The 17,589-nt window shown below is 39.5% G+C and overlaps 1 protein-coding gene across 2 annotated transcripts in view; it reads left to right on the top strand.

Annotated features, from left to right (window-relative positions):
• Window positions 1-6,020, top strand: part of mthfsd (methenyltetrahydrofolate synthetase domain containing) — a 164,073-nt gene extending 158,053 nt beyond the window's left edge. For both annotated transcript variants that reach the window (XM_059564783.1, XM_059564782.1), the window contains one exon: window positions 5,458-6,020. In XM_059564783.1, the coding sequence (XP_059420766.1) occupies window positions 5,458-5,628 (171 nt within the window). In that variant the 3' untranslated portion in view covers window positions 5,629-6,020. The remainder of the gene's footprint in view (window positions 1-5,457) is intronic.
• The last annotated feature ends 11,569 nt before the right edge of the window (window positions 6,021-17,589 follow it).

Below are 17,589 nucleotides of genomic sequence, written 5' to 3'. Positions count from 1 at the left end.
AAATATAAAATACTATATTTAAAACAGCTAGTTCATGTAGTCAGCACTACTGTCATCTCGCTTGTCCTGTGACAAAAAAATTTTTTTTTTTTTTTTTGCATCTGCGCACGGAAGTTATCAGTCTAAATGTTCTGCAAAATCAGTCAATGGTGCAAAAACGATAGTAGTTTTCATTTAAAGTCCAACGATTTAACCCTAATATGGACGTAAACGAACGCCTTAAATATAAGGTATTCAAGAACAGGTAAGTTCATATGTTTGGCGTGAGTTCGGTTGAACTGATGCCTTGGTCATACGCGCTCCAGACCACATGCCTCATGATGGGACCGACGCGCCGCCCGGAAAACAAGAATGAGATGCGTTCTTACGTAACTGTGGCATTAAACTCCGTTAGTGAGAGCTCGTTTAAAATATGGCACGTATCGAATTACCTGTTAAATTACGATGGAATACCTTATATCTGCAAACGATGTATGTCTATTTGTGGATGGAGACTTCTTCGCCGCCTACAGGCTCACATCATCCTTTGAGAGAAATGTTGATTGGCGGATGCATGTCATACCTTTTAAGCGGAGGTGATGTCGAATTTTTGCGCGGGAGCAGAGACTGCTGCGGCAGAGGGGAGATACGGGAAAGGCTCCTGCGAGAGCAGACACTGCTGCGGCAGTGGGGAGATACGGGAAAGGCTCCTGCGGGAGCAGACACTGCTGTGGCAGTGAGGAGATACGGGAAAGGCTCCTGCTGGAGCAGACACTGCTGCGGCAGTGAGGAAATACGGGAAAGGCTCCTGCGGGAGCATACACTGCTGCGGTAGTGAGGAGATACAGGAAAGGCTCCTGTGGGAGCAGACACTGCTGCGGCAGTGAGGAAATACAGAAAAGGCTCCTGCGGGAGCAGACACTGCTGCGGCAGTGAGGAGATACGGAAAAGGCTCCTGCGGGAGCAGACACTGCTGCAGCAGTGAGGAGATACAGGAAAGGCTCCTGCGGGAGCAGACACTGCTGCGGCAGTGAGGAGATACGGAAAAGGCTCCTGCGGGAGCAGACACTGCAGCAGCAGTGGGGAGATGTGGAAAACAGAGAAGTAAAGGGGAGCATGAGAAGAGGAGGATAGAGATAGCTGCTTGGGCCACCTGCGGAGCTTGCTTCGGCTGCTGTAGATGTTGGCTGCGGGAAGAGTAAAAAGGGTTAGTAACATTTGATGGGGCAAGCTAAAAATGAATGGGTAGCCTACTGTGTTGCCAGCTTAGCAATTGGTTGTCTGATTTGACAATTCCTCAAGCCTTGTCCACATTATTATGTTCCTGTTGGAAAAGCATCTTTCCTCTCATTTGGCCTCCGGCCTTTTTAGACGGTCTCCAATAAAAATGTTTCTGCTCATGATTCTTTCTGACTAGATACATGATCAACATTTGTCCACGAGCTGACACATCGACGTTTACCGTTCAGGAATCGGAATCGTTTTCCTGATATAAATTACTAAACTGTCGACCAATGTTTTATCGAAACATTGGTCAAATATCGAAGCCAGAGTCTTTAGAATTTCAATTGATGCACGGTTTATCCAGATCAAGTAAGAGAGTGATGTTTAACGTGCTGTGGAAGTGAAACGATAATAAACTGGGGCCGTTGGCGATGCTTGCAAGCAAATGGGTTAATAGCAGTTATGTGCTATTCGCTTCCAAGTGGTTTCTAAAGATATTTACTTGCCTGTTTTTCGTATTACGGTCCTAAAAAGGCAACAGAAATTTTACTCACACTTGCTATCCTGCATCAAAACATGAGAGCGGTTGCGTTTTAGATGAATTTTGAATGATCACGCCAGTGAATGGTGAAATAGGTCCCTTAATAAATTGGTCCTGCCAGAGTAATTGCATGAAAATTAAATTTTAAAATTAAATTTATGCACTTAGCAGACGCTTTTATCCAAAGCAACTTACAGTACATTCAGGCAATGGATTTTTTTTCTACTTTTATTTTTTACCTATCATGGAACTTATGTATCATTTCAGTGAGGTTTAAACGTGCTCGGTAAGGCGAATATAATGTCTTGGACATTTCAGTGTGGATGAAGACTCTGGAAATAATGCCTTGGCTTCGTGGTTAAAAGTGGCATCGTCATCCGAAGGAACTACGTTTGTGTCTGTCTTCCAAATCTATGCGAACACCACACTCCAGATCAGCAGGTGGCGGTAATGCACCTTTACGCTGGTTTGCCAAAACCGCCATAAAACAATAGTAGAAGAAGACCAACTGGTGAGAACTGGGGTGCGGCCCAGGCTCGTTGGAAGCCTGATGCTGCAATCCAGTGCACAAGGACTGGTCAACTTTGTCTTTGTCATCTAGAAATAGAAGGCATCATGCTAGCTATATGTCGTTTTATTAACAAAGTTCGGGAGGAGCACGATCAGATAATCATCCAATTTGGCACAGGTGCATCTCGTTTAGCTAATCATCTTAACTAGCACACAAGTGTATATATATATATATATCCAGTCTTCCTACCTCCTGTCCCACGACAGTTTTTCGGCATCCACTCGTCTGCTAGATGTCGGAACTCAAACCTTTCCCTTCGGACAACGAGCTAGAAGCTCCCCAGCAAGCCACCGGCTCTAAAGCACCTTCCTCTGCCGGCCCCAAGGCATCTCCTCCTCAGCCCGGATGCAGCGCCGAGCCCCAGGCCTCAGCGTGCGGGGGAAGACGAACAAGGCCCCGATACGCACACCTAAGCTGCGAAGTCTCCGTTCACCTCCACCATCGAGACAGCCAGTTCAATCACCATCATCATCATATGTATTGGCTTCACCATCCATTCCACCCTTTGGAAATGGACCGTTGCAGGATTGAGACAAGCGCTGTCAAATTCAGAAGTTCGGTTTTCTCGTAATATGAGCAAAGCTCATCTCTATTAGCTTTATAGCACACTAGGAAATAATTCACCTACCTCCAAAAAGGTAACCAAAGCCCACAGGTCTAAACAACGTGTCTCATTAATGTCATCATCTTCCAGCTCAAGTTCCGGCTCCCCCCAAGCGTCAGGACATAGCAGATCATCAGCAGGTCGGGTTCACGCCCCAAATTCGGCCGCTCCTCCCATTGCACTGCCTCCCTCTTCACAACCTATCTCTGCAGCTCCTTCAGCTGCCTCCGCTAGCCGCTCAAGCTCAGCCTCCTTACTTTTACCCCACCACTTTTTCTTTTCCCCACCAATGGCCAGCAGCCCCATTTGCAGACACCCAAGCTGGGAATCCTCAGCCAGCAACACAGGCAGGCTGGCCTCCTTCCTCATTTCCATTTTCCTCTTCCTCTCCTTACGGGCTTCCCCAAGCACCAGGGTTCAATCCATGCATGAGGATGCCTCCGCAAACAGGTACGACCCCTCCCTCATTTCCGCCTTTCTCCCTCTATCCTTATCCCTACGGGCCGACCCTAGCTCCAGGGGATAATCCGTGCGTGAGGATGCCTCCGCAAATGGTTATGGCCCCTCCCCATCTTCCTTCCAACTCTTCTTCCCAAGCTAAACCGCAGTATACTCTATTCACAGCAACCCCTCTACATACTCCACCAAATGCCGCCGCTATGGAACCACCCCCCATGCCCAGTTCCATCAAATCACATATTCTCGCAGGTGCAGATGTTGATCTCTCCTCTCTCTGCTCCCTCCGGCTGATTCCTACCGACAAATAGATTGCGGAGATTTCTCAGTGACTTTGACTATCATTTTTATCACTGAGATTTCTCAGTGACTTTGACTTTGACTGCCTTTAACTATCATTTTTGCATTATTGACACTGTTTTCCTAATGAATGTTGTTCAGTTGCTTTGACGCAATGTATATTGTTTAAAGCACTATATAAATAAAGGTGACATTGACATTGACTTTGACTCCCAGTTCATCCTGCCCCCTTTCTTTTTCCAAATTCACGATCGCATTTAGCTGCTATACGGAGGTAATCTGCTCTGCTTTTCCCTATAGACGGTGCAAACTTGCAAAATAGTTGCGGAACTCGCGCTGTCTTATGGCGGAACCCATTTTTACACGTACCACAAGCTATTTTCAGCCAAATGTGCAGTAAGTGTAGCCCAGTGGAATCAATGCCCCTATTGGGGCGCCCTGGATGCTGGTCTTCACAGCCGCGTATTTTTTAGTTGTCGACTAAGCTGTTTAGTTATCTATTTATCTATAATCTGAATACACTCGTCTACTACTCGTCTGTCTAGTCACTCTCAATGCTCTCAAGTCGGGATTTGGTAAATTCTCTCCCCAACGTGACGTGATGCAATGCATTGTGGGGGAAGGGAAACCGCTGTAAGATAGTACCTACTTTTTCGTATTATATTCCGTTTTGTGATACCCAACAACATAAAATACAATGGAAAACAGTTTAAATGTTTATTACCACCAAGCAAATTGCACAAAATCGTTAAAAAATTAACCCTGCAACACGGCCTTTAAGAGGGTATAAAAAAACGAATACAAAATGCTCCATTTGCATCGGACGCCATCTTGGCAACCCCAGCAAAAGTGTCTAAACTGAAGGATTTTTCCGAATGACATCGTCAGGTGAAAGGTCATTGTGGATAATTTTATTATATGGTGAAATTATTATTTAATCTTATACTAATAGTTAGATTGGGGAGGAATTCATAAAAGGGTGTTTAATAAAAAATGTATAAAGAAATTGCCTTGACAAAAGCGCACTTTGGGCATCAAGGGGAAAAGGGGCAGGTGCTCAAGCAGGTGCTTTTCTCATCAGGAAGTGATTCATTTTAGCCCATGGACAGCCAATAGCGAGACAGCTTAATATAATCTTTTGTTCTCCCTGTTGCCTCCAGCAGCTTTTGGTCTGGATGCTCTAGTTCATATACTTGGCTGAGGACATGCTTGTTTTACTTTTCCATAAGTCAGTCTGATTCCATCAGTCCTGGCTAGTGTATGGGAAGACTACATTCGTCATCTGTTAGTGGCACCACGATGACCATCCTGAGTTTGGTTCTCTGATCTTGTATACCTGTGATGGAAGAGTCCATTTTTAATGTGAAGATTACCTTTGAAGTGTAGAATATTTGCAGTCTGGTACAGGGAACAGTATTTGGACCTAGTTTACTGCCAGTAAACTACCAGTCTGTTGAGTGATGAGGTTTTTATGAGTGTATTTTTTTTTTCCTCTGGAGGCACAGTCCTCTGCACTCTTAAAGTGTTTGTGAAATCATTTTATGTTAAGCACAAGTTTGATAGGGTTCCCATCACATCACCTACCATTTCAGCATCAAGTAAACCTCTATCCCTGAATAGGGAATGAGATTCTTCATTATGAGGCACAGTTACTGAAACAGCATCTCATTTCCTATTCAGGAAAACAAGATTATATTATAAGAGACATTTTGTTGGGTCTTACAATTTACAATGAGAAATACCTTATTATTATTAATGATAATAACTTACTAATGCTTTCAGTTACATACAGAAATACTGAAGAAAATACCAATTCTGAAGAAACTAAGAACACTGGAGCAGGAAGCTGGGAAAGATGTTGCTTTAAAGACAACACTGGATGAAGAAGATCAAACTAAGAAATCCAAAGAGCTTAAATGGCAGCCTAATTGTCATCCAAATGCTGAGCTATAATTTGAATATTTAGCTTCTAAAGATAACAGGTGTGCTGGATTTGAGTGCAAATTTCCTAAAAGTTCTGTCACCACTATGTCCCTGAGTAACATTCCAACTGGGTTAAGTGTGAGTTGAGCTGAGTGAGTGTGCTTGGTCAGAGAACAGGAAGCTGTTCCTCTGAGAATCAGCTGGAAGGGGACAAAGCCCAGAGCGTTCCTGCTATTCTTTGATGACACAGTTGCAGAGCATGATCTCACCACTTCTCAAAAGCTCTCCATTAATGGCCACACCCTACACAATGAATGTGTCAACAGTATACCAAAGAGAGAATACCAAACAGGCTGGTAAAAGGCTCCATGCTCCTATAGAGGAGAATGTATTTAATCCAGCATTCTCATCTGTACACCATTCTAAACGAATTAAAATTTCTAAATCTTTTTTTGTTTTTTTGTTATCTATCTGTCTTTTATGCTTGCATTTGGTTAACTCTCATGTAAGAAATATAAGAAATAAGAATCCTTTTAAAAAAAACACATCATGAAAATGTTTGTTCTGCTCATGTCTGAGAATAATAAAATGTTTTTTTTTTAAATTATTATATATTTCTTGTTCAGATATGCTGTTTATAAATGGGCATATTTTATTATACCAGCTCTAATGTCTATGAATGTTGTAATATTGTATAATTTTTTTTTTTTTTTGTAAAAACTACCAGCAACAGCCAGCCCTACAAATAAACAACAACAATATAAATGACAATATATGAAAATATAAGTCTCCTGATAAATTTACATTAGATTGCATTACCTAGACTTTTTTTTTTTGTAAATGCCAATGCTGCTGCCTTTTTGTGTGTGTGCTGTAATAATTTGTAGAAACTTATTAAATAATTGTAAGAATCCATTAAATAAGCAAAGCTGCGGTTTCCAATAACAGAGCTCTTAGTCTTAATATTTATATTTTTATTAAATATAATAATAATCAACCTAATTTTCTACGTAAATATAACCAGCATTACGGGGGATCATGCAGAGGTGTGTTATAAAATGTTCGGTATAAATAAAATTAGTTTTACATTATATATAGGCTACATTATACTCTAAGATTTGAAACACCAGTAGCCTTTTAATAAATACTCTTATTTAATACTCATTAATAATACTCAAAGATTTCAAACACCAGCGACAGCATGAAACATCGCTAGAAAAAAGAAATCTAATAAAAATGAACTTTTTTTTTTTTTTTTTTTCTAAAAAATAAATAAAAATTCCGTTAGGTTAGTTAGGTTACTTTATTCATACCCGCAGGTAAATTTGTCTTGCAGTAAAATGATAGTAACAACCACCCATAACACAAATTCAAAAACACATTTAAAAATATGACACAACGAATAACAAAAATATGATACAAGAAACATTATATAAATTCTCCAAGACTCCCCCATCCTACAGCTTATTTAACACCGTTAAAACAGCAAAACAAGCTGTTTTTATATCACTTTGTTTTACACCCTGGGATTAAAAACCTCTGTCTAGAGGGAAGAAGCTGAAACTCACTATACGGTGCCGGAAGGTCACATCTTCTGTTCACGTAGTTTTGTTGTGGCCACGACTAGTGGGAACGTGATGTCGTGACCACGAGATATTAATTTGGTAACGTCATATTTAAATCGTGAGAACGTGATATTCTCGGCCACAATTCCTTTGTCGAGGTTACAACACCCTTATGTCGTGGCCTCCAGATGCTATGTTGAGGGAACGACATCCATTTCTCCTGGCCATGACTTCTTAGGGAACAACATAACTCGTGGCCACGAGTTTAATGCGTAAAAAAAAAAAAAAACCTGCGAGACCATAGCAACCCTGGATTATTAGAGATGGATTGATTAATATTTTATTTTGAATTAAAAAATTATATTATTATAGAAATTATTTCATTATTAAATTATTATAACAATAGGTCTTCCTACCGGGCTAGCTGCGATCGTCAGCATTCAAAGCAAGTGTATTATGTTACATCAAGTGCATAATGTAAATGACCTATAAGAAATATTTTTTTAATCCATTCTACAGTCTTGTATGTCCATTAACTGATATTTTATATTATTGTTATTTTTAATTTCTGCAGAATTCAGTCAGCAAGCGTGCACTGAACAAAACATGTTTCAGTGATGACTCACCTGAACGCCTCTGCTTGGCCGTTGTGTTCATAAAATCAGCAGAATTGTGTGTGATTAGATATATACACGCGCAGCGCTTTAAAACAAGTAGCCTACAGTTTTTCTCGATTGCTAACAAAATTCAATAAACAATTCACCATTTTCTCACAAGTATGAACACAATCTCAAAACTACACACTAAATTGTGCAATATTCAAACTTACAGGTCAAACTCAAACATTTTAGTCAAAAACATATTCTCTTTTGTCTAAATATAATCTTTGGCCTCAGATCACACACAAAGCTGCCACATACACTTACTATTTTTCTGCTTAGAGAACACTAGATCCTTTCAAAAACTAGACAAAAACCTACTTTTGAGATACAGGAAACATCTTGCAAGCCAATGTCTGTTACATCATGCAGAATAAAGCAGTGCAGATACACTGAAAATCAGCAATAAACTAAGAAAAGTTTACTTTTGATTACACCTATGTAAAGAGATCTTACAATAGATGAAACGCACTAGAAGAGAAAAGTACAAAAACCAAACAGAATATACATTAAACACACATTGGAATATCCTTTCAGTTACTGTACAGCAATAAATAATTCTGCATCCTCTGCCAAGTTACATTACAGTTTTGCTAATATCCTTATTTGTTATAGCAGTTTCTTAGTCTCCTAAAAAAAATATTTTGTCTGCCTCAGACCTGCACAAATACATGTAAGAAGTACTTTGTTACAATTCAATTCAGCCGTAACAAGTTTGAGAATGTGGTACAATATTTACAGTACAAAGAATAGTGAAAGTTATCTTATCTGAAATACTGCTACTATGTACTATAATTGTGTAATGTGTCGGTAGTGTAAAACCCTTAGATGATCCTGCAGGCCAGCTCTCCTTATGATCATTCCAAGCACAAGAACATGGTCAAACATAATGCTTTATGTTTCATCAGCAACAAATGACCTTTGACCTCATTCCCTTCAATTTTCTTTTCTCCTCCCGTTCCTCTTTGTCTGCCACTTCCAGGATTCATTTTCCAAAACACATAATCACTTGTGCTCCTGTTTATATCATGAGATTCTGCCTGCTGTGTCATCAGTTTTGCTATTGAATATTCACACATGGATAAATGTGGGATTTTGTGTTCATTATGTGATTCTTAAGGTAGCTACATTGTGTGTTAGTGTTTTCTAAATGAAGACATGGTCAATGGAGTTTTGCAGAAAACACTGAGCAAATTGGAGTGGGTGTGGGAAAAAAAGTGAAATGTGTTAAGAGTTTTGAGAAATGTGTCTATTTCAAGAACTGTATGAATGGTTTGGAAAATTGTGCTAAACGAATCAGTTACAGTGAGTTAGTAATTGAGAAAAACTGTAACATGAAATATAGTGCAATATGTGCATAATAATGGCAATCAACACTTTTAATTTTACATTGATTTTAATTTCTTCCAATGACCAGTATGAATAATAAACAACTGATACAATTATCCACCCCATAAATATAAAGTATTAACAAACTTTGATGCAATAAATAGGGTATAATTTAACTACCATAGTACGATGCATTGTTGTGGAAACGAACTACTAGCTAGTCACGACTAGCTAGTAGTAGCTACTAGTTCCCGAAACCATGGTACCTGTGTCTCAGATCCATAGTTCAAACTACATTGGTTTGAGCCGTCGTTCTTCTTCTTCGATCTAATGGCTGACTGGAGCCATGAGCACATACCGCCATCTACAGTAATTTGGTTTTATTTTCTCTTTTTTTCGTCTCGAATTACGCTTTTGAAATGTTACATAGGAGTCGAGTAATAACGAATCATTCATTTGTTCTGGAATACATTATATACACACACAGAGTTAAAAATTTGCTCTTTTCTGATCCCAATGTCAATAATTTCACAATTTCATATAAATACTATTTCTTATTTAATATTGATAGGCTACTTAACCGCAATTCAAGTCAAGTCACCTTTATTTAATAGCGCTTTAAAAAAATACATTGCGTCAAAGCAACTGAACAACATTCATTAGGAAAACAGTGTCAATAATGCAAAATGACAGTTAAAGGCAGTTTATCATTGAATTCAGTAAAGTGTCATCTCTGTTCAGTTTAAATAGTGTCTGTGCATTAATTTGCAATCAAGTCAACGATATTGCTGTAGATGAAGTGACCCCAGCTAAGCAAGCTCAGAATAGAGAAAAAAAACCTTGGGAGAAACCAGGCTCAGTTGGGGGGCCAGTTCTCCTCTGACCAGACAAAACCAGTAGTTCAATTCCAGGCTGCAACAAGTCAGATTGTGCAGAAGAATCATCTGTTTCCTGTGGTCTTGTCCTGGTGGTCGTCTGAGACAAGGTCTACAGGGGATCTGTATCTGGGGCTCTAGATGTCCTGGTCTCCCCTGTCTTTCAGGGATGGTAGAGGTCCTTTCTAGGTGCCGATCCACCATCTGGTCTGGATACGTACTGGATCCGGGTAACTGCAGTGACCCTCTCAACTGGATACAGACTGGATCTGGTGGCTACGGTGACCTCGGAATAACAGAGAAACAGACTAATATTAGCGTAGATGCCATTCTTCTAATGATATAGCGAGTACATCGGGTGTTATGGGAAGTGTTCCCGGTTCAGGTTTACCTAATTAATGCAGCCTTAATGGATTTGGATATTAGATTTAAACTGCAAGAGTGTGTCTGCCTCCCGAACAATGTTACGTAGGTTATTTTTAGGCGCCAAATAGGAGAAGGATCTGCCGCCCGCAGTTGATTTTGATATTCTAGGTATTATCAAATTGCCTGAGTTTTGAGAACGCAGCAGACGTGGAGGATTATAATGTAACAGGAGCTCATTCAAATACTGAGGTGCTAAACCATTCAGGGCTTTATAGGTAATAAGCAACATTTTAAAATCTATACAATGTTTGAATTTCAATGTTTTGAATTTCTTTTTTCAATTGAAAAAAAGATGGGTCTTGAAAAACGGATGTACTGTTGTGGACACATGATGCTTATTTTGCTCATTTTTTCTTATTTAAATCTCCTTGCCATTCAGCCATGTGTTAATGAAAATGACACGAAACCCAAAGCATGAAATTGCAGTTCTTTTGGAGGAGGTGGAAAATAATAAATTCCAGCTATTTTCATAGCTGAAAAAATACTGCATTACAAATACTGACAAAAATAAAACCTGTGCTGAAATCACTCAAAAAATAAGTGATGCTGGCTAAGGATACAAACAAAGCCCAGGAACAAGTGGAGGGACTTCACAAGTGTGACAAAACGGAGGTCTGCGGCATGTAAGAGGGAAGCAAACAAGACTGATGGGGCATCAGTTCAGTTCCTCGTGTCCCTACAGAGGAAGATAAAGTTTGTGTGAGAAACGTACATGTGTATATATATATATATATAGAGAGAGAGAGAGAGAGAGAGAGAGAGAGAGGGAGAGAGAGAGAGGGGGGGGGGATATAGACACACACAGTATACACACTGTTTGCAAAAAAATTTATTTTTTATGTTTTTAAGTGTTCATTTAATGCATATCAGCAAATAAACCAAATATTTAACAGAAACAAATGGTTTAAACTGCAATGGTGGCTAGATGCTGCACAGGTGTCAGGAGGTATGGGCAAAGGCAAAGAGGATATCCCCTGTCTCCCAGGACCCAGCTATCACCAAAGCCATGCACCCTCTTCAGCCACCTGGCAAACTGAAGGAGGTGGTGGGTGATGGCCTGATGGGTGGGTGATGGAACTGATATCCTCTTCGCCAATACCTCCTGACACCTATGCAGCATCCAGCCTACATTGCAGTTAAACCATTTGTTTAATCTGACATAACAGCTGTTAAATTTTTGGTTTATTTGCTGATATACATTAAAGGGTTAGTTAACCCAGATAGCAAAAGTTTAAGTTTAAGATATTTTAGATTTAGTCCGAGAGCTCTTAGTCCCTCCATTGAAGCTGTGTGTACGGTATACTGTCCATGTCCATAAAGGTAAGAAAAACATCATCAAAGTAGTCCATGTGACATCAGAGGGTCAGTTAGAATTTTTTGAAGCATCGAAAATACTTTTTGATCCAAAAATAGCAAAAACGACGACTTTATTCAGCATTGTCTTCTCTTCCGTGTCTGTTGTGTGAGAGAGTTCAAAACAAAGCAGTCTGGATATCCGGTTCGCAAATGAATCATTCAGTTTACCAAATTGAACTGAATCGTTTTAAACGGGTTCGCATCTCTAATACGCATTAATCCACAAATGACTTAAGCTGTTAACTTTTTTATGTGGCTGACACTCCCTCTGAGTTCAAACAAACCAATATCCCTGAGTAATTCATTCACTCAAACAATACACTGACTGAACTGCTGTGAAGAGAGAACTGAAGATGAACACCGAGCTGAGCCAGATAAGAAGAATCGAGGAGCTGATGATACTGCGCATGTGTGATTCGGTGTGAAGCAGACTGACACACAGAGCGTCTGAACCGAACTGATTCTTTTGGTGATTGATTCTGAACTAATTTTGTGCTAATGTTATGAGCATGGGTAAACCGAAGACTTGAATCAAGGGCAATCATCGCAAATGACGCCATTACGTCGAGCGCAAAAGAACCGGTGAACCGTTTTCTTCAACCGATTTATTGAATCGAACTGTCCGAAAGAACTACTGGTGATCCGAAAACCGATGCAACCGGTTCTTGACTCGTGAACGAGTCAGTCTTTTGTTCTTTATCTGGCTTGGCTCGGTGTTCATCTTCAGTTCTCTCTTCACAGCAGTTCAGTCAGTGTACTGTTTGAGTACATGAATTACTCCAGGATTTTGGTTTGTTTGACCTCAGAGGGAGTGTCAGCCACATTAAAAAAGTTAACAGCTTAAGTCATTTGTGGATTAATGCGTATTAGAGATGCGAACTGTTTAAAACGATTCAGTTCGATTTGGTGAACTGAATGATTCGTTCGCGAACCGGATATCCAGACTGCTTTGTTTTGAACTCTCTCACACAACAGACACGGAAGAGAAGACAATGCTGAATAAAGTCGTCGTTTTTGCTATTTTTCAAATTTTTTATTTATTATTATTCAAAATATTCTAACTGACCCTCTGATGTCACATGGACCACTTTGATGATGTTTTCCTTACCTTTCTGGACATGGACAGTATACCGTACACACAGCTTCAATGGAGGGACTGAGAGCTCTTGGACTAAGTCTAAAATATCTTAAACTGTGTTCCAAAGATAAACGGAGGTCTCACGGATTTGGAACAACATGAGGGTAAGTTATTAATTACATGATTTTGCTATCTGGGTGAACTAACCCTTTAAATAAACACTTAAACACACACACACACACACACACACATTTTTACAAAAAGTGTATACTGTCTCTCTCTCTATATACTTTCAATCACACACAAACACATATGTAGAGAGTATTCTATTTTATAATTCTATAAAAACAACAAAACACTCACTTATTTATAAATTTGTTACTTTATGTGGGTACATTCATTTACTATAAAAATACTGTGATTTGAGTGTTAACATTTAATATAAGGGAAAACTTCTAACACAGTTTTACCAATATTGTTATATGAGAAAAATGTCTTTTGGAATATTTTTACAAAGATAACTCACTTGACAAACTCGCCGTTTCTTCGCACAAACAATACGATGTCCAATCGGCATGATTGATGCTTTCAGAGGGCACTTTGGAGGGAGAATAATCGCGAGGACCACGCTGCTATATAGTTTCAAACTGTATTTGTAATAATAATAAAGGCGGCGAATAATGTAAACAACTTAAACCACAACTTTAAGTCTTTTAATTCACTCAAAGTGGATGGTGAAATCTTCTTAAGTAATAGGACATAGGGTCGAAAACTCTTAATAGAACACAGCCCAGGTAAGGCGCAATCAATGACGTCGACACAGCAAACTAACAGCAAACTATGCCTCTAACCACAGGGGGAGAGCTGTCGTTCCAACGACACAAGTTTTCGAATGTTCGATTGAACTATGGTTTCGGGAAGCACCGGATCGTTGAACTACGTTGGTAACGACGAAACTTGCGACCATAGTTGGCTTAACGATGCTTTTGGGAAACGCACACACCCCTGGTTGAGCTGCACTAGAGAAGCCTACGGGTGTTATCACTATGTCGGAGACACTAGTTTACTAGTTCACTAGTTGCCTAAGGCAGACAAACTTGGTTACAATCACTGGGGTTTAAATCGCGCTCAAATTAATTTGATTTTGATGCAATATTAACACACACTGGCCCAGTGTTACATGCTTAGTTAGACTTATGTCAATGTCAATGTCACCTTTATTTATATTGCGCTTTAAACAAAATACATTGCGTCAAAGCAACTGAACAACATTCATTAGGAAAACAGTGTCAATAATGCAAAAATGATAGTTAAAGGCAGTTCATCATTGGATTCAGTTATGTCATCTCTGTTCAGTTAAATAGTGTCTGTGCATTTATTTGCAATCAAGTCAACGATATCGCTGTAGATGAAGTGTCCCCAACTAAGCAAGCCAGAGGCGACAGCGGCAAGGAACCAAAACTCCATCGGTGACAGAATGGAGAAAAAAACCTTGGGAGAAACCAGGCTCAGTTGGGGGGCCAGTTCTCCTCTGACCAGACGAAACCAGTAGTTCAATTCCAGGCTGCAGCAAAGTCAGATTGTGCAGAAGAATCATCTGTTTCCTGGTGCTCCTCTGAGACAAGGTCTTTACAGGGGATCTGTATCTGGGGCTCTAGTTGTCCTGGTCTCCACTGTCTTTCAGGGATATAGAGGTCCTTTCTAAGTGTTGATCCAGCATCTGGTCTGGATACGTACTGGATCCGGGTGACTGCAGTGACCCTCTGATCTGGACACAGACTGGATCTGGTGGCCACGTTGACCTCGGAACAAGAGAGAAACAGACAAATATTAGCGTAGATGCCATTCTTCTAATGATGTAGCAAGTACATAGGGTGTTATGGGAAGTGTTTCCGGTTCCGGTTTACCTAATTAATGCAGCCTAAAAATCCTTTAACGGATTTGGATAATAAAAGCATATTAGTATGTTATGTGTATGCCAGGTTAAAGAGATGGGTCTTTAATCTAGATTTAAACTGCAAGAGTGTGTCTGCCTCCTGAACAATGTTAGGTAGGTTATTCCAGAGTTTGGGCGCCAAATAGGAAAAGGATCTGCCGCCTGCAGTTGATTTTGATATTCTAGGTATTATCAAATTGCCTGAGTTTTGAGAACGTAGAGGACGTAGAGGATTATAATGTAAAAGGAGCTCATTCAAATACTGAGGTGCTAAACCATTCAGGGCTTTATAAGTAATAAGCAATATTTTAAAATCTATGCGGTGCTTGATAGGGAGCCAGTGCAGTGTTGACAGGACCGGGCTAATATGGTCATACTTCCTGGTTCTAGTAAGAACTCTTGCTGCTGCATTTTGGACTAGCTGTAGTTTGTTTACTAAGCGTGCAGAACAACCACCCACTAAAGCATTACAATAATCTAACCTTTAGGTCATAAATGCATGGATTAACATTTCTGCATTTGACATTGAGAGCATAGCCGTAATTTAGATATATTTTTGAGATGGAAAAATGCAGTTTTACAAATGCTAGAAACGTGGCTTTCTAAGGAAAGATTGCGATCAAATAGCACACCAAGGTTCCTTACTGATGACGAAGAATTGACAGAGCAACCATCAAGTCTTAGACAGTGTTCTAGGTTATTACAAGCAGAGTTTTTAGGTCCTATAATTAACACCTCTGTTTTTTCGGAATTTAGCAGTAAGAAATTACTCGTCATCCAGTTTTTTATATCGACTATGCAATCCATTAGTTTTTCAAATTGGTGTGTTTCACCGGGCTGCGAAGAAATATAGAGCTGAGTATCATCAGCATAACAGTGAAAGCTAACACCATGTTTCCTGATGATATCTCCCAAGGGTAACATATAAAGCGTGAAGAGTAGCGGCCCTAATACTGAGCCTTGAGGTACTCCATACTGCACTTGTGATCGATAGGATACATCTTCATTCACTGCTACGAACTGATGGCGGTCATATAAGTACGATTTAAACCATGCTAATGCACTTCCACTGATGCCAACAAAGTGTTCAAATCTATGCAAAAGAATGTTGTGGTCAATTGTGTCAAACGCAGCACTAAGATCCAATAAAACTGATAGAGAGATACACCCACGATCAGATGATAAGAGCAGATCATTTGTAACTCTAAGGAGAGCAGTCTCAGTACTATGATACGGTCTAAATCCTGACTGGAAATCCTCACATATACCATTTTTCTCTAAGAAGGAATATAATTGTGTGGATACCACCTTTTCTAGTATCTTGGACAGAAAAGGGAGATTCGAGATTGGTCTATAATTAACTAGTTCTTTGGGGTCAAGTTGTGGTTTTTTGATGAGAGGCTTAATAACAGCCAGTTTGAAGGTTTTGGGGACATACCCTAATGACAATGAGGAATTAATAATAGTCAGAAGAGGATCTATGACTTCTGGAAGCACCTCTTTTAGGAGCTTAGATGGTATAGGGTCTAACATACATGTTGTTGGTTTAGATGATTTAACAAGTTTATACAATTCTTCCTCTCCTATGGTAGAGAATGAGTGGAACTGTTCCTCAGGGGGTCTATAGTGCAGTGTCTGATGTGATACTGTAGCTGACGGCTGAATGGTTGCAATTTTATCTCTAATAGTATCGATTTTAGAAGTAAAGTAGTTCATAAAGTAGTTCAACACCACTGCTGTGGTGTTGGGAAATGTCAACACTTGTTGAGGCTTTATTTTTCGTTAATTTAGCCACTGTATTGAATAAATACCTGGGGTTATGTTTGTTTTCTTCTAAAAGAGAAGAAAAGTAATCGGATCTAGCAGTTTTTAATGCTTTTCTGTAGGATATGTTACTTTCCCGCCAAGCAATACGAAATACCTCTAGTTTTGTTTTCCTCCAGCTGCGCTCCATTTTTCGGTCTGCTCTCTTTAGGGTGCGAGTATGCTCATTATACCATGGTGTCAAACTGTTTTCCTTAACCTTCCTTAAGCGTAAAGGAGCAACTTTATTTAAAGTGCTAGAAAAGAGAGAGTCCATAGTTTCTGTTACATCATCAAGTTGTTCTGAGGTTTTGGATATGCTAAGGAATTTGGATACATCAGGAAGATAACTTAAAAAGCAGTCTTTTGTGTTAGAAGTGATGGTTCTTCCATACTTGTAACAAGAAGTAGAATTTACAATTTTGGCTATATGAATTTTGCAAAGAACTAAATAATGATCTGAGATATCATCACTTGGCTGAATAATTTCAACACCATCAACATCAATTCCATGTGACAGTATTAAATCTAGAGTATGATTTCGACAATGAGTAGGTCCTGAAACGTGTTGTCTAACACCAATAGAGTTCAGAATGTCTATAAATGCTGATCCCAATGCATCGTTTTCATTATCAACATGGATATTAAAATCACCAACTATTAAAACTTTATCTGCAGCCAGAACTAACTCGGATGTAAAATCACCAAACACTTTAATAAGGTCTGTATGGTGCCCTGGTGGCCTGTATACAGTAGCCAGTACAAACATAACAGGGGATTTATCATTAACATTTGTTTCTTTGGATAATGTTATATGAAGTACCATTACTTCAAACGAGTTATACTTGTAGCCTGCCCTCTGAGAAATCCTGAAAACGTTGTTATAAATTGAAGCAACACCTCCACCTTAGACGTGGCTCATTTTTATAACAGTAATCTTGGGGGGTGGACTCATTTAAAATAA

Source organism: Carassius carassius, chromosome 13 (assembly GCF_963082965.1).
Source record: "Carassius carassius chromosome 13, fCarCar2.1, whole genome shotgun sequence".
Taxonomy (NCBI): Eukaryota; Metazoa; Chordata; class Actinopteri; order Cypriniformes; family Cyprinidae; genus Carassius; species Carassius carassius.
The sequence above is the reverse complement of the archived record's forward strand: the minus strand, read 5'-3'. Positions and strand labels throughout refer to the sequence as shown.